At 41.6% G+C, this 18,592-nt stretch overlaps 1 protein-coding gene across 1 annotated transcript; it reads right to left on the bottom strand.

The window, feature by feature from the left end:
- Positions 1-14,973: 14,973 nt before the first annotated feature.
- On the bottom strand, positions 14,974-18,216 carry timm21 (translocase of inner mitochondrial membrane 21). The gene is made up of 6 exons (XM_041861375.2): positions 17,674-18,216; positions 17,390-17,452; positions 17,189-17,286; positions 16,293-16,366; positions 16,047-16,152; positions 14,974-15,850 (listed from the first exon to the last, which is right to left on the bottom strand). The coding sequence occupies exons 1-6, from the start codon at positions 17,975-17,977 to the stop codon at positions 15,758-15,760; spliced, it is 738 nt and encodes a 245-aa protein (XP_041717309.1). The 5' UTR covers positions 17,978-18,216; the 3' UTR covers positions 14,974-15,757.
- Between the last annotated feature and the right edge of the window lie 376 nt (positions 18,217-18,592).

Below are 18,592 nucleotides of genomic sequence, written 5' to 3' on the forward strand. Positions count from 1 at the left end.
GTATGGGGCTTTGGAGACAAAACGGATGGCACTGTGATAGACTACATCCAATTTGCTGAGTAGAGTGTTGGAGGCTATTTTGTAAATGACATCGCCGAAGTCAAGGATCGGTAGGATAGTCCGTTTTACGAGGGCATGTTTGGCAGCATGAGTGAAGGAGGCTTTGTTGCGAAATAGGAAGCCGATTCTAGATTTAACTTTGGATTGGAGATTCTTTATGTGAGTCTGGAAGTTGAATTTACACAATGCTCACGCAGACGTGGAAAGTGCAACTTTCTCCCATGAATGTCTCTCTCCAGGAGGTGCAGCTTTGACCGGAAAGCTTCAATTGCCTCATACATGTCAGCAACAGTGTGGTTCTTGCCTTGTAGTCACAGGTTAAGGTGATTTAGATGAGACATGATGTCACACAAAAAAGTAACATCTAATATCACCTTGTTGTCAGTTAAAAAGCTCAAAAAGTCGCTGGCTTTTTGGCTCTGCAGGCTGGATAAAAATGACCCAAGTTCATCACGCAGGTCACACACCCTCTCCAACACACGGCCTTTGCTCAGCCAGCGAACGTCATTGTGGAGCAAAAGATCCTTGTGTTCAGCTGACATTTCCTTGAGTAATGCTCTAAAAAGGCGATGCTGCAGACTAGAGCTCTCATGGACAAAGTTAACTAGTCGAGTCACAGTATCCATGGTCTCTTTCATTTTTCCACACAGTTTTGCGCACAAAACTGACTTGTGAATAATGCAGTGAAATGCCAGGAGTGCTGGGTTAACGGCAGAAAGCCTGCTTACCAAGCCCTGGCGGTGTCCCACCATTTACGGAGCCCCGTCGGTAACAACAGAGACAATTTTACTCACATCTAAGCCATTCCTTTCGAAGAACTGTGTCAGCTCGTTGAATATTATTTCCCCGGTTGTACGCCCGGGTAGAGAAATCAAACACAGCAGCTCCTCCCGGAATGTCTTCCCATCAAAAAATATTGCGAACACAGACAGCTGTTCCATGTCGGTTCGGTCACAAGCAGGGGCGGTGTGTTCAATAGGGCGATATGGGCGACGCACTGCCAAACGGGAAAAGGAAGGGATTTTTTTTCTAATCAATTATATCACGGCAACAGTAGTTATCAGTGTTCTAATCTGATCTGACTGCCACTAAATGTCAAATCAGGCTAAAGTCGTGCTTCAAATGGCCCCGCCCGTTTTTGGGGCGATTTCAGTCAAGTTGAAAATCGCCCAGAAGTCTGTCATAGACTCTGATGTAAAATCTATTTTTTTCAAATTTCAAAGCTTTCAATACAATCTCTATGTGTTTCTGAGGGCTTGCACTTACGCGCTTTCGTCATACGTGACGTAACCATGAACGTAACTAAGAAAATAGCGGCTAGCAGCATCTCTGTTGCGACCTGCAGTGTGGCGTTATCTTATGTTTTTAATTTGTACACTTAGTGGCGTTATTTTATGTTTTTAATTTGTACACTTAGTTTACAAACATTCTGCCAACCATGGATTTCCAGTGGTGGGTTTTGGACTGATCTTGTTGATCGTGTACATACCCGCTACGAACGGACTAAATAATGAAAACGCTGCTGGCAGCGGAATCCAATACAGCTGGGAGACTTGGCTGGATGACAGAGTCCCGGACAGAGAAGTGGAGCCGGCCGGCTTCACCCTGGTCAGAGCGGACCGCGATCTGAGTGACAGTCACAGGGAAAATCGATCCTGGTAAGAGAGCGACTCTGTACCCCCGACATTGAACTGCTTTCTGTGTCACTGCGACCTTACTATCTGCCCCGTGAGTTCCCCCAATTGTTTGTTACCGTTGTGTACTGTTGATAATCACAAGTTTACTGGAGAACTGAGACCAAGTAGAGACTTTGGACAGGGTGGATATGGTATAATAAAGGCAGTTTATTCAGAGGTAAAGATATCTGGAATCGCGTGCACGGACTCGTTCGTCAAACTCTTAGGGAGCTATCTGAAGAGAGCCCCGAAAACATTGTGTGCAGACATTTTATACAATAAATGATGTAGGTTGAATCTAGTAGTTCTGATCTTCTGATTGGTCCTGATGAGTTGGGCGAGGTCCCCTCCACTGTTGCATTGGCTCTGAGTCGGGTTCTCTGTCTTCAAATGTTCAGCCTAAAGAGAGGGGATTTTTTGTGTGTGTGTGTGTGTGTGTGTTTAACAGTGATGATGTGTGTGTGTGTGTGTGTGTGTGTGTGTGTGTGTGTGTGTGTGTGTCCTCAGAGCAAGAACTCGTGAGTTGGAAGAACTGAGAGACCTATGGCGTGGGTGTTGTCCTTGGCCACCTGCTGACAAGGCTGACAAGATAGGACTCTTTTGTCCATTGTTATAGGATAGGAACAGCATTGATTGAAAACAAACGCCCAACACAAAATGGGTCATGCACAAGATTTTAGTCAGACCAAGCTATAACATTATATATTTACTACGACAGTACATTCAACCAAAAGCTAATATAACAAAGGCATCAGAGATTATTTATAATCTGTCACAGAAACTGGAATCCATCTCCCCAGATCAGTCAATAAATGCTTCTGGTATTGACTTATATGCTGCCCCTGTCTTCATGTTGTTGCTGGACATATCTTTTTTAAAATGTGTGTAGGTCACCTAAATCATCAGAAAAATTGCCCCTCCTGAGAATTTTTTCAGGAGCCGCCACTGGTCACAAGACGAGTCTATTGCCAGTGAGAATGCTTCGGTTTTCCTCAAATCTGTGAGTAGACTGGAAAAACACTCCTCCGCTAAAACTTTGACTCTTCTGGTTGCCGTGTTAGCCGACAGCGGCACTTGCTTCAATAGCTCAACAACTTATTTTTTTATTGGTTCCTCTTGGTTTAAAACTTTGGCAGCCATGTCGATTGCACATTGTTTAATTAACTCTGCATCGGCGAATGGCTTCTTAGCTCTTGCAAGCTTCCAAGAAATGTGTAATGAGGCAGCTGTTGCGCTCTCCTGTGCCGATGTTGTTTTACACATAGTTAAAACCGAGTGCTTGTATGACGTTAACATGCTTGCAATTTTTTGTTTGCGCTGGTCAGATTTTTCTGGGTAGTTTGCATTAAAACTGGCAGCATGAATAGAGTTAAAATACCGCTTCAGATTGTCCGCTTTGATTACAGCTACAGTCTGCATGCATATTAAGCATGTGGGCTTAGCACTGTTGTGGTCCGGTAAAAAAAAGCAATACCTCTCAGTCCAGTCAGTTTTGAACTGACGGTTCTCCTGGTCTACCTTGCGTATCTTGGCGAATGCCATGTTGGTTTGACTGGATTTAATAATGTTTTGTGAGGAAGTGGTCAGTCCTTTTGATGAAAGAGGGTTAACTGGTGTTGGTGGAACCATAAGGAGAGGAAGTACAAACCAACGACGCTAGACAGAGAGGAATATGCTTAAGCAAAAGGCAGTTTATTAAACAACAGAGATAGCTGGTACTGCTCAAGCTACATGCATGGACCCATTCAGTTGCCTCTTATGGAGACAGTTGAAAAGGGATAAAAAACAGAGTTTACAGCATTACTTTATACAATGTAACACAAAGGAAGGGGTCCTTCTTCTAGTCCCTTGATTGGTTCCCGAGGCGTAGGAGGCGGGTCTGCTCTGTCCAGAGTAGAAGCCCCTTTGGTGCACGGCAGAGTCCTCTGCCCTTGGCACCCGACCAGTAGAAAGAAGTGCAGTTTGTGTGTGTGCGTAACTCGTGAGGCATGAGGATGAGTGTGCGTATGCATGGAGATGTGTGTGTGAATGTGTGTATGTTCTCAAAGGAAAGACTCGTGGGGAGCAACCAGATTGTGGCCTGTGGCGTGGGTGTTGTCCTTGAGAAGATATTGGCTCTGTCCATTGTTCTTGCATAGGAACAGCATTGATTGAAAACAAGCTCCTAACATTAAAATGGGTCATATTTACTACGACAAATCCCCCTCTTCACGTCTCCCCAGAGACGTGACCAAGTAACAGTAAAGAAGGAAAACTTGAGACGTGACACAAGCTAACAGTGTAATTGGCAAAATAGGGAAAACTTTATCAGAAGATAAAGTTTTACATTCCCCCTCTTCACGTCTCACAAGAGACGTGACACAAGCTAATAGTGCAATTGGCAAAATAGGGAAAACTTTATCAGAAGATATCAACAGCAATTCTATTCTGAAAAGCCATTAATGAAGTTGCAGCTAGTTGTCCATGAACAGCCTCAAAACCTTGTTGAGTCCAGTTTTCTAATTTCTGGACATTAATGTATGTAGTTAATTCTATCGACGTTTTTATTAATGGTACAACAGTCAGCACCCAAAATGTACCCATGTTCAAGGACAGTTTCACAGACAACAAAGAGAGAGTGTTCTTATCAGCCTGTTATGTGAAACAATCCATATCAGTACAGTGCTCCTCCTTAATGCATTCCTTCCAAGCTATTCATCACATACAGATCCAATTAAAAATAAAAGCCAACAATTTTATGGTGTCACTCTAAACAGAGTATAATCACCCTTAAGAATAACAGGATATGGAAATTAAATCACAACATTTAATGTTAATAAAAAATAAAAATAATAATTTTAACCCTCTATTCCTCCCCTACACCTAACATGTACTGAGTTGGCTACCAGCCACCCAGGAATCCTTTACCTTCACATCAGGAAGAATAAACAATCACAGTGGTTAGTAAAAACATAAGTTAATAAATGAGCAAGAACTGAAAATAAATGCGTGTATGTATTTTACTAGGCAAAACATGGATCATCCAGCTTGGTCTCAGAGTCAGTAGCAGAGTCACCTGCATCATCCTGGGCCGGTAACAACAGCATCATACCTGACGCCTGCACCACTCCTACCACTGACCTCCTGAGACAGGGGACGATGCAAGCAGCACAACACATTAACAGCAAAAACACAATTACTAGGGTCAGAAATCCAGTAACCACCATAGAAGAGTACTCACCAAACCAGTCACTCAGCCAGGAAATAAGGCAACATCCACAAAGAACAAGTATACCCATAGAGGCCATAACTTCACCCAGAATAGTCACAACTATAGTTTTCCATTTACCAAATATGTTATCAAACCAACCGTTTATGGAGCTATCAATACCAGAGTTCTCAACCAGTTCGTTCGCCAGCGTGGTTACTCCCAGGGGGAAAAAGTTCTTCTTCACCCTGAGTGAGATTGTTGTTCCCATAAGGGTTTCTTCATTGTGTTGTCAGGATTGGTTCTCGCTGCTCAAATCAGCTCTTACTTCAGACAATAGTCTGGAAGGAGTGGGGGCTGGAGTGCAATGTGTTAGATGGTGCCAGGGTGCGCCTGATTTACCTCTGACCTGGACTGAGTGTGAAGTAACCTCCTTCACTTCGTACGGTCCAGTCCACCTGGGTTCCAGCCACTTTCTTTTGTGGACTTTCACCCTCACCCAGTCTCCCACTTTTACCTTCAGTGGTGGCGTGTTTCCCGACAGCTCCCCCTCTTAGGCCTTCCGCACCTGAGAAGAGAGTGCTGCAGAAAATTCCGTCAATTTCTTCACATAATCAGTCATTTCTATCTGTTGTACATCAAGGGCGGGCATATGACCTCCCTCCCTTGGTGGACCTGGCATTACTCTCCCTGTCATTCGTTGTTCTAAGTATTCATTGAATTTGGGTATGGTTATGTTTGGTCCTGCCATCTTGCTTTCTCTATCTTGGATGTATTATCGGTATCAAATACAGACTTATCTCATGTATGACACCCTCGCATATAAAGAGGCTAATTTATATAATTTGTAATGCAATTATTATCATAAGAATAAGAATTCCAGTCACATATACCAATGCAGTAATCTCTACACACAGCACACACCACGCTTTAGTTATCTCACGCTTGTTCTAGAATCATGCACAACCTCAATATCAGTCTCCCCAGTCCCCGGTTCCTGAAACCCTAGGTCAAATTCACTCAATTCCACAGATTGGTGTTCGGTCTCATAAGTCTCACTATAACTTCCCATCATCCATTACACATTTAAGATATAACACAGACACGTTAAAATATAAACACAGCAAAACAAAACTGCCAATTAGAATACAATGCCTTAAAAAATTTAGGTTACCAGAGCGTCCTAAAACATAGTCTCAGTTCAACTGCCACCCTTCACACAACCTTATACTTATGTGAAGTCACAGAAGCAACTGGATCCCTATCAAGGGAATTTAGTACCTCTGGTCAATTTCGGTGATTCTCCCCCACCTAATGTCTAGAACTCTGCCACAGTTTTGACTTCAACCTCCTCGCAACCTATAGGGTAGGACCTCCCCTAATAGGATTTATGCAAAAAGTCTCAGTTCAAACTGGGTCCCTTTAGGAATCTAGTTGTGGGTCAAATCTTATCCACATACTGCGTTAAATCGTAATTTAACCCATAGGATACAATCATCAGTATTCAGCCACAGGTAAGACTCTCATAATATACAACCATCAGTATTCAGTCACTGGTAAGACTCTCATAATATACAACCATCAGTATTCAGTCACTGGTAAGACTCTCATAATATACAACCATCAGTATTCAGTCACTGGTAAGACTCTCATAATATACAACCATCAGTATTCAGTCACTGGTAAGACTCTCATAATATACAACCATCAGTATTCAGTCACTGGTAAGACTCTCATAATATACAACCATCAGTATTCAGTCACTGGTAAGACTCTCATAATATACAACCATCAGTATTCAGTCACTGGTAAGACTCTCATAATATACAACCATCAGTATTCAGTCACTGGTAAGACTCTCATAATATACAACCATCAGTATTCAGTCACTGGTAAGACTCTCATAATATACAACCATCAGTATTCAGTCACTGGTAAGACTCTCATAATATACAACCATCAGTATTCAGTCACTGGTAAGACTCTCATAATATACAACCATCAGTATTCAGTCACTGGTAAGACTCTCATAATATACAATCACAGTTCTCATTGTTCACAGTACCAGATATCTCATTTATGCCTTAATTCATTTAGGATGGAAATTATTTAACAAGTATTCATACTCACGCTCAGTACTACTGATCATAATTTGGTATTGGTCTATAATACAATATGCAAGATTTCGTTTTAACAGGCTCTGCATACCTTTTTAGAAGAGCGCGCTCTGATCAGGTTCCTGAGCCAAGACGAATAGTTGATTTCTCCAGGATTTTCAGGTCACTCTTCCGTCTGTTTTTAGATCGATGATTTGCCTTTTCCTCTCGCACCAACTTTTAGATCGAATTAAAAACCATCCTCTGCTACCATTTTGTTGGTGGAACCATAAGGAGAGGAAGTACAAACCAACGACGCTAGACAGAGAGGAATATGCTTAAGCAAAAGGCAGTTTATTAAACAACAGAGATAGCTGGTACTGCTCAAGCTACATGCATGGACCCATTCAGTTGCCTCTTATGGAGACAGTTGAAAAGGGATAAAAAACAGAGTTTACAGCATTACTTTATACAATGTAACACAAAGGAAGGGGTCCTTCTTCTAGTCCCTTGATTGGTTCCCGAGGCGTAGGAGGCGGGTCTGCTCTGTCCAGAGTAGAAGCCCCTTTGGTGCACGGCAGAGTCCTCTGCCCTTGGCACCCGACCAGTAGAAAGAAGTGCAGTTTGTGTGTGTGCGTAACTCGTGAGGCATGAGGATGAGTGTGCGTATGCATGGAGATGTGTGTGTGAATGTGTGTATGTTCTCAAAGGAAAGACTCGTGGGGAGCAACCAGATTGTGGCCTGTGGCGTGGGTGTTGTCCTTGAGAAGATATTGGCTCTGTCCATTGTTCTTGCATAGGAACAGCATTGATTGAAAACAAGCTCCTAACATTAAAATGGGTCATATTTACTACGACACTGGCGAGCGGCTGCGGCTACTGTGTGTGTGTGACACTACACTAGGTAGCTAGTCGAGTGGAGACGAGTACGCAAAGCACGCAAAGCAGGTCTTACGTATGCACGCGGTAAAGGCCACAGGTCAAGGTGTGGGATAATTTCAAAATAAAGCAGAGCCGCGGATATTACATTCATGTTTATTATAACAAGTGAATGCCAATGCTGTCAGTGTGGGCCAGACATTTGGCTCTTTTTGGGGTTGGCTGATCTACAGCTACTGTTATTGTCATGTTGTCATTATCTGCTAAGAAAGGTTTCTTGCTCTATCATACTGGGCACATAATGTGAGATACACAGATTAGCTAAACTCACTAGCATTGCAAACACTCAGAGCAAAGAGAACAGCATTGCCTGGACTTTGCACTCTCCCTCTTCGAGTCCCCCTTTCCGAGACTGAATGCCTGTTAAGAACAAGTGACAGGCAGAACCACCCACACAGCACCCACCTCCTCTCTATTCCACACACCAGAATTCAGTATTTCAGTCTATGATTGCCATGTGAGTGTACAAAACAATCTGTGAAAGTAAATTGACACACGTACCAAAAAAAGTTCAAAGTTGATATATTTTAATCTTAAATATTGCCAGGTTGGTTTTCACAGCTGTTTCACATGGTGTTCATTATTATAAATTGCAATGTATCCCTTGATGGTATTTGTTTGTTCAACGCTATTCATTGTATCCTAGGACCTACAATAGATATATATTCAACCACAAGGATGTACTAATGAGCTATAATTCTTTACAATCATAATAGAGGATAAGGGAAGGCCAGCTTAAAATGAAAACATACCAGCCAGACAAGCCAGTGTATGAATCAAATGTATTTGCATATGAATGGAGTGGAAATTAGCTGACTTTGTGATCTGTAAAGTAAGTAACATTAATGTGTGTGTGTGGGGGGGGGGCTGTTTATTCATAAAACTATCATTAATCGCAACGGTTAGCCTATGCAAATTAATAGGAAAACATTAAAAGCTTATTAATAGGACTTCATTTAGCCTAATTGGGAACAAATATAATGTGGGGAAAAGTCAAAGGATCCTAGTCAGGCTATTGTTAGTCAAATCCAGATGAAATAAATCTGTAGGCGATTGTGGGCTAAATCAATGACAACTATAGCTGAAATGTTCAGGTTTCATTATGATCTGTGATCAAAACAGGCTGGGGTGGGTTCCCTTTAGGCTAAGGTTATGCGTAAGAACGCAACTGCACTGAAATGAATAGCCTGATTCAATGAGATTCTCCTGATTAAAAAAGTGTTTATCTGTTAAGCTGTTTGGTCTATGGATAGACCCATACCGATTCAATTTTTTGGTATTTTGCTGTAGGCATAGCCTACCACTACTATTCTAAATTGCGGAGCATTTAATTAAACAACCATCTTTTCCTGTGATAGTGAATCTTGCTTTTCATTTAAAAGTGAATCATTTCATAAGCCTATAGGTCTACCAAGAAACCATGCTGAGGCTGAGCAAGACCTTCGATAGGCTAGTAGACTATGTGGAAATAATTGTGGAGTTAATCATTGTTATAGCCTAGATCGCTTTATATAATCTGGACCGTTATTTTTTCTAAGGCTAAGCAAACCAGGGGTAGCATATGCTTTTTGCCCGTCTCTATAACAAGGGTTAGGCCTATATCCTCACATACCCCCTCAATTCAAGCCCTGCTTTTAACCATAAGACATCTCCACAGAAATGTATAGCCTAAGGGTTGCATGGTGACTGATTGTCTGTTAAACTGGTAAACTTGTGGTAAACTGGGAACTCTGGGGAAAAAACGAGGTCAAATCATGACATCAATGATTTTCAGGTCAGAGAAAGATGCCTGAGTTTCTGAATTGGAATTCCGAGTTGGATGACCGTTCAAAACCATTTTTCAGAATTCCCAGTTGTCTTGAACGCACTGAAGTCGGAAGTCAGAGATTGCCGAGTTCCAAGTTTTGAATGCGCCACTAGAGACCTAGGCTACCTCTTATTTCTTAATAGTGCTACCTCCAACAAAGAAGCCATTGTGTCCATATTGATTTGAGAAATAGACATATCTACACAGTAATGGTGGCTGGCTGCAAATCAACTAGCCTAATAATATTTGTATTGAGGTGATATGCCTATTTGAGCTAAATCAACAAATTAAATTGATTAGATTACTCTGGCAATGACATTATTTTTTTACAAAATCATGTACATGTAGATTGTAAGGCGTTCATGGTGAGATCTTTAACCTCTTAAGGATCGGACCCTTTTTTTTCCATTTTCGCCTAAAATGACATACCCAAATCTAACTGCCTGTAGCGCAGGACCTGAGGCAAGGATAATCATATTCTTGATACCATTTGAAAGGAAACACTTTGAGGTTTGTGGAAATGTGAAATGAATGTAGGAGAATATAACACATTAGATCTGGTAACAGATAATACAAACAAAAAAAACATGTGTTTTCTTTCTTTTTCTTTTTTATCATCTTTAAAATGCAAAAGAAAGGCCACAACATAGTCCCCTGTAGCTCAGTTGGTAGAGCATGGCGCTTGCAACTCCAGGGTTGTGGGTTCGTTTCCCATGGGGGGCCAGTATGAAAATGTATGCACTCACTAACTGTAAGTCGCTCTGGATAAGAGCGTCTGCTAAATGACTAAAATGTAAAATATAATATTGCAGTTTAGGCGCAATTTAGATTTCGGCCACTAGATGGAAGCAGTGTGTGTGCAAAGTTTCAGATTGATCCCTGTGAAGCGTTGCAATACCGGACTATTTTGTATCAAGTCTGCCCAAATGTGCCGAATTGGTCAATTGATACATTTTTAAGTACATAACTATAGAGAACATACAAAAATGATACGGTAATACAAAATGTAAGTTTATACACTCCCAGGAATGTCATACATGATGCATCATTAGCTCATACACTAACTTTCACACATCTAGATGGTCGGGCTAGGTGGGTGAGGAGCCTACAGTGACGGAAAAAAGTATTTGATCCCCTGCTGATTTTGTACATTTGACCACTGACAAAGACATGATCAGTCTATAATTTTAATGGTAGGTTTATTTGAACAGTGAGAGACAGAATAACAACAAAAAAATCCAGAAAAATGCATGTCAAAAATGTTATAAATTGATTTGCATTTTAATGAGGGAAATAAGTATTTGACCCCTCTGCAAAACATGACTTAGTACTTGGTGGCAAAACCCTTGTTGGCAATCACAGAGGTCAGACATTTCTTGTAGTTGGCCACCAGGTTTGCACACATCTCAGGAGGGATTTTGTCCCACTCCTCTTTGCAGATCTTCTCCAAGTCATTAAGGTTTCGAGGTTGACGTTTGGCAACTCGAACCTTCAGCTCCCTCCACAGATTTTCTATGGGATTAAGGTCTGGAGATTGGCTAGGCCACTCCAGGACCTTAATGTGCTTCTTCTTGAGCCACTCCTTGCCTTGGCCGTGTGTTTTGGGTCATTGTCATGCTGGAATACCCATCCACAAACCATTTTCAATGCCCTGGCTGAGGGAAGGAGGTTCTCACCCAAGATTTGATGGTACATGGCCCCGTCCATCGTCCCTTTGATGCGGTGAAGCTGTCCTGTCCCCTTAGCAGAAAAACACCCCCAAAGCATAATGTTTCCACCTCCATGTTTCACGGTGGGGATGGTGTTCTTGGGGTCATAGGCAGTATTCCTCCTCCTCCAAACACAACGAGTTGAGTTGATGCCAAAGAGCTCGATTTTGGTCTCATCTGACCACAACACTTTCACCCAGTTCTCCTATGAATTATTCAGATGTTCATTGGCAAACTTCAGACGGCCCTGTATATGTGCTTTCTTGAGCAGGGGGACCTTGCGGGCGCTGCAGGATTTCAGTCCTTCACGGCGTAGTGTGTTACCAATTGTTTTCTTGGTGACTATGGTCCCAGCTGCCTTGAGATCATTGACAAGATCCTCCCGTGTAGTTCTGGGCTGATTCCTCACCGTTCTCATGATCATTGCAACTCCACGAGGTGAGATCTTGCATGGAGCCCCATGCCGAGGGAGCTTGACAGTACTTATGTGTTTCTTCCATTTGCGAATAATCGCACCAACAGTTGTCACCTTCTCACCAAGCTGCTTGGCGATGGTCTTGTAGCCCATTCCAGCCTTGTGTAGGTCTACAATCTTGTCCCTGACATCCTTGGAGAGCTCTTTGGTCTTGGCCATGGTAGAGAGTATCTGATTGATTGCTTCTGTGGACAGGTGTCTTTTATACAGGTAACAAACTGAGATTAGGAGCACTCCCTTTAAGATTGTGCTCCTAATCTCAGCTCGTTACCTGTATAAAAGACACCTGGGAGCCAGAAATCTTTCTGATTGAGAGGGGGTCAAATACTTATTTCCCTCATTAAAATGCAAATCAATTTATAACATTTTTGACATGCGTTTTTCTGGATTTTTTTGTCTCTCACTGTTCAAATAAACCTACCATTAAAATGATAGACTGGTCATGTCTTTGTCAGTGGGCAAACGTTCAAAATCAGCAGGGGATCAAATACTTTCTCTCACTGTACATTTTAAATGGATTTTATCAAACAAACTATGCTACATTTTATCTCTAGTACCCTAAGGATGACAAATCAGAGCAAGATTACTGAATGTAAGTACATTATTTACCTTCAGAGGTGAATGTATCAAACCAGTTGCCGTGATAGGTTTTTTGTTGTTGTGCACTCTCCTCAAACAATAGCATGGTATTTTTTCACTGTAATAGCTACTTTAAATTGGACAGTGCAGTTAGATTAACAAGAATCTAAGCGTTCTGCCCATATAAGACATGTCTATGTCCTGGAAAGTTTGCTGTTACTTACAACAGTCATGCTAATCACATTAGCGCACGTTAGCTCAACCGTCCTGTATACAGGACACCGATCCTGTAGAGGTTTATAATAAACTAAATTTTTTTACATTTGAGTCATTTAGCAGACGTTCTTATCCAGAGCGACTTACAGTTAGTGAGTGCATACATTTTTCATACTGGCCCCCCGTGGGAATCGAACCCACAACCCTGGCGCTGCAAGCGCCATGCTCTACCAACTGAGCTACAGGAGGCACAAACAGACACTTAAACTAACACGTGATGCGTAGCTGTCACATGTACACGATATGAAAGCATGATGTACACGTAGACGTTTTTAAGGCGTTCATGGTGAGATCTTTCATAATAAACGTACACGCAAACTGACATGACGTGTACGTGTCATGTGACATGAACGTGACGTTAATGCGTCTGCAGTTTGATGCCTTAGAAAAACACTTTTCTCCATTGACAGTCCATGTTAATTCATGGCAGTATTTTATGGCACTAGGAAGACGTTAGCTTACTTGGTGAGAGGTATCAGTAGCTTCACGATGCTTAATTCTGGCCTGAATCACCCACCATAAAACAGCATCAGATACATGGTCTACACATACTGAGACAGAGGGATGCTGTTTCGCTCGCTGGGATGCTTTAACTGAGATTGACGCGTCTTTCTGTCCACGCGCGTCAAATAAATTATCAATATTTTATTTGGACGGGCAAGTAGGTAAGGTAGGGCAAGCCGGATCCCCTACGACCCACCCATAACTCCGGACCTGACGCTTACCCAGAGTTACTTGCTCAAACTAAGGTAGTTAAACAACAACAATCAGTCATTGCAAGTAAAATGTTTTACTAAGAATGTTGCGGCTACTTGCAAATGAGTTGAACAAGTTTGCATTTCATGAGTTGAGAATTTTGCAATTGCAGCCCGCAATTCGGGCGTTCTTGCATGTGGAGCCTAGGAAGAGTAGATGCTGCTAATGGGGATCCCTAATAAAATGCTAAATGTGGGCATTCCTGCATCTGCAGGAAACCCTCTTTATACCTCTATTGGTCTATTTTTAAGACAGGACCATATATTTTTTATAACTAAACCAAGATAGACCACAGCCTGTCGTTTCCAATGGGGATTTTTTTGTTGTCATGGGGGCAGAACAAGCAAGGAGGTGGGCAGAGCAAAGCACGAGTTAGCGAGATCCTATTGGCTCGTTCTAGCATGCATCTGCATGTTTCTGTTAGGGAACGCCTCCTTTGTGAAGTGCGCATGTGCAATAACTCAATTTGCCTTTGCACTCCTTCTAAACAATGCGATTTTTTAAAACTTTTGCAAAGGGTACAGTCTACAAAACTTTGTCCACTCTGTTCATAACAGATGATAGTTTTGGGAACAGAAAACTGTATTGAGATCAAATGTTTAATTGATGAGAAAATGTGCTAAATGTTGGCCAAAATCCATCTTGTTCCATCTTCTCCTACTGCCGGCCAGTGGGCTTCCTCTCACTACCATATTTAGTAGTGAGTGGAAACGCCACGAGGATGCTTCATATTTATACAGCCGTTGACATATCTGTATTATTGTTCTATCTGTGATAGGACTCTGGTAGGCAGGGGCACCCCAGTACAGTAGGTGGCGGTAATGTACCATAACATTGGATGCCAACCGCTGATAAAGAAGAAGAGGTGGGGCAACAATGGTTGCTAGCTAGCTAGTACACCGGTAGACAGTGTCCTTCGCCCACTTTTTTTTGCAGTTCTGTTAATGATGGTGAGGGCAAAGGACACGGTCTACCGGTGTCGCTCCCGCTAACTAGCAAGGACGACTCTGGTACACGGGAGGCAGGGTTGAAAAACTCGGATAATACTTTAATTTCCCTTTTGACCCACATTCAAAAGTGTCACATAAGTATGAAGATGTCGTGCTCGAGGGGAGGAGGGGTTCATGAAGGAACCAATGGGATGCTTGAGGTGGGTAGGAGGGAATGCTCTGAATTGTGGGCTGCAGTTGCACACTATTGTGTCTGTGTGCACTCATGCACAGTGAGGATGATATACTCTGTCAAATATTGGCATAATGATACAAAAATATCAATACTGTCCATAACATTGGAGGCTGCAGCGGGGAGGACGGCTCATAATAATGGCTGGAACGGAGCGAATTGAATGGCATCAAACACATGGAAACCATTACCACCAGCCCGTTATCCCAAACTAATGTGCCACCAACCTCATGTGTAACAACATATTTATTCTACAATGTAATTCCAATAAGTTCAGGGTGGAATAGAACATTTGCAGTGTGACAGAATATGTATAATTTCACATGGCCAGTGAATCCTTTATCATTGGGGGTTTAATCAAGTCACATTCCTTTTTTGTATGACCACATACTCATAAAACATAATTATATTTATTTGCTCTCAAAATACAGGTGTCTTAGTTAACTCAAAATCTTTGATGTTTATCCATATCTCAAATCAGTGTAGTAGATTCATGACCAGAACAAAGACATTCAACATTTTCACTGTCAACACACAAATAACATCTCTGCATCAGATGCTTTTCTTTTACAGCATTACGTTTCCATCATTTCACAACAAAAGTAAACCATTCTTTAGAGAAGCCTTTCATCCTATGGAGCATTAAAACGGCATAGCTTCAAATCATAGCTAATTTAAACACCAGTCATTGGCATTCAGAAGGGAACAGCCACGTAAAAGAGAGATCATCCTCCACCCTCACTTATCTCAAAAACAAGGAAATTGTCCTCAGAAAAGTCAGCAATGGCAGTAGAGTGATCTGTTTCATTTACCATCAATCATTGTTTGACCCCATTTTCTAAATCACCCAACATTTACGTTCACGTGTGTCTAACACAAACTCATACTAAACAACAAGACATACGAACTTGATTCCATCTATTCAGCAACAAAGTGATGCATTGCCTGTATCATCTGAGTGATGCTAGACAGCTGATGCACCTCTTCAGACTGGGTCAAATAATCAGTCCCCATCTTATCTGTTATCCTCAATGACAATGGTTCTCCTTGGGTAGGTGTCTACTTCCACGAAGATGTAGCGGAACTCTAACTTTCCAGTTTCAGGGTTCTGTTGAAAGAGTTAAAACACTTTCACCTTATATCACAACATAAAGAGCCTCTGCCGATTATGCCAATAATTCTTTAATTAATGGAGAATCTTGTTTCTGATATCAATAAAATAATGTCTCTACATGCTATACCGTTTAGGTCAATCAAGCAGATAAATTACACATAAAAGAATATGGCTAGGGAATATGTCTAACCTCTTTAGATTCTGTGTGCACAGTTCCCTGCCGGCCTGGTTCTTCTCCCTCGATGTAGAACTTCAGTCTCATGTGCTTCAGTCCATCCTTCATGTACTCAACGTGACTGTGGGGAGAAAGAACATGGTAAACTTGCTAGTAATCACACTGACGTAAATCACACAGTCTGTTTAATTCAGTGATCTTGTATTCTTATCACAGTGTATAAAGAGAGACCATCATGGTACAAACAAACGTTGATCTCACCTGATTTTCTGTCTTCTACCTCGGCGGGACGTCTCACCGAAGCACTTGATTGGCTCCCCGAACACTCCAATCACCTGTGGTTTTACAAAGAGGAAGGAAGAGAACAATCAGCTTTACACCCAGGGGTCGAATTAGCTTTCAGAAATCAGCATTTTCTAAACGCAGACCATCAAAAATCTGTGTTTTAAACCATTTCACCTGTGTTTTATATTGAAAGTCAAGTGTGTTTTTGCTTCAATAGATCAGGGGAGTGCAACTATAGTTTTTCTTCCAACAAAATACATTAGCGGAACACATTTTGTAGCAGATGACAACAGGTGTGCAACGCTATTTGCCGGCAAGCAGCCACACAAGTAAATTAGCTTACAATGAAAAAGCAAGGTATTTTTAGCAAAAATGATGCATGGCCATCATATTTATAATGTTTATCATAGAAATAACTACATTTTCCTAATGTTTTGCTTGAAGTTAATCTTGCATTTTACCTTGATACCATAGAAAAACTACACCAGAGGAAAAGTAGCCTACACATCCATCAGTCAGAGCACTGTCTGGTGATCCAATTTGAGTGTGCAACTGAAGCACACATTTTTTTCTGCGTTTTAGCTTTCCCTTTCTGTGTGAAAAATGCAGAATCCTGCGTTAACGCGACCCCTGACACCACATTGTTTTTATTAATCCTGTGTTTTCAGATAAGTACAGATGCAGGGAAAGAGACAAGGAGAAGAGGCAGTGAGACTAATGAGATGTAGATGGCTAATGTCTTAACTCAGTGCTCTCGTACGCAAAACACATTCCTGCAAAAGGCAAATACATAAATGAACTGAACTCAACTGAGATGTAGACTAAGAGTAGATTGTCTTGTTGATGTTATGTTTCTGTGCTTGTTATCTCACCTCTGGGTGTAACCTGGTTTTGTTGAAGGCTTTGCTGTAGACCTTGTTGGGGCTGGAGGAGGAGAACAACTCCTGGAACACCACATACAACAACCCACCTGAGAGCAAAACACAGAGGTGTCAACAGGTTGGGGAAAATTATCTTTTAATCAGATTACATCAATTCATGTTTCAATATCATATTCTGGAAGTGAAAATCACCTGTTACACCGAGTCCAATCAGCACAACTATGAGGTAGGTGAAGTCTTTGCCAGCTTCCTTCACTGTTGCGAGGGAGAGAACTCTGATTATGGTATACCCTTTTAGTTCTAAACTCTTTGATAGTTGGAGAAAAGGATGATGCCATTATGCCAATACTTTCAACAGTTTAGTCTCTTTCATTCTTATTGTGCAAAAAGTGTAATTGACAAGGCAAATCCATTGATTAAGTCCTTTTATGGGCTCCGATTGAATGTCAATACATTAATGTGTTCGACAGGCTTACCTTTATGTGCAGTAGAAGGTCCTTGCCTCGGTACTGACACCTGACCACCATCCTTCTCTTCGCCTTTACTTCTCAACCTTGTGTCGAGAGAAATGCTTCGACTCCGTGTACAAAATATATTACTCACAATAGGTGAGCGATTTGCAGTCCTATAGAAAATTAACCTGGATGTTGTAGTAGACGGTTTCTGAAGGTGCAAACTGTTCTGCATGCGTTTGCATATTCCCAGAACGCATTGCGTTGACAGTGTTTGATACTGATGCAAATTACGCTGCACAACTTTCAGTATGAAAGAATACACCATGTTGTCCTCTATTCACGTTGACTTTCTAGCCACTTCAGCTGTGAAAACGCACGCGGTGTCTGGCCACTACTTTTCGCAACCTTTCCCAGTATTAATGAACTGTTACTAAAGTCGAACCATTATACGATATAAATGACCTAACTGCAACACAAATCAATCTACACTTCAATAAGTACTTGCAGGACTATCAACGTTCAGTTCGGGAGTTTGCTGTTGAACCTTGGGCGCATGAATGTGTCGTCGTGACTGTACAAGCGCGAAGAATTGTGGGAGAGGGAGTTTTCTTGGAAGAGTCATTGGCAGTGTAAGTCCCTGGCAGGACCCAGAGGATGAAATCAAAGAGAATGCTGTCTTTGATGAAATAGACATCACAGCAATATCACAGTTTTTAAAACATGTATATTTTAAACATATATTCTCTTTGGTAATATGCTCACGTATTCTAGACTAGTAGGGTAGGCTACATCACTTAGGCTACAACATTATAACAAGGGACAGGGTGGGTAGGTTACTTTCTAAATGTAATCCGTTACAGTTACTAGTTACCTGACCAAAATTGTAATCAGTAACTTAACTTTTGGATTACCCAAACATAATCGGATTACTTTCAGTTAC

Source organism: Coregonus clupeaformis, chromosome 34 (assembly GCF_020615455.1).
Source record: "Coregonus clupeaformis isolate EN_2021a chromosome 34, ASM2061545v1, whole genome shotgun sequence".
In the NCBI taxonomy this organism is placed as follows: domain Eukaryota; kingdom Metazoa; phylum Chordata; class Actinopteri; order Salmoniformes; family Salmonidae; genus Coregonus; species Coregonus clupeaformis.

Coding starts and splice junctions, on each gene's coding strand:
- timm21 (XM_041861375.2), bottom strand. CDS start 17,977: ATGGTGTATTCTTTCATACTGAAAGTTGTGCAGCGTAATTTGCATCAG. Junction 17,453..17,673: donor ACCTTCTACTGCACATAAAG/GTAAGCCTGTCG, acceptor CCCTCGCAACAG/TGAAGGAAGCTGGCAAAGAC. Junction 16,367..17,188: donor AAACCAGGTTACACCCAGAG/GTGAGATAACAA, acceptor GTAAAACCACAG/GTGATTGGAGTGTTCGGGGA.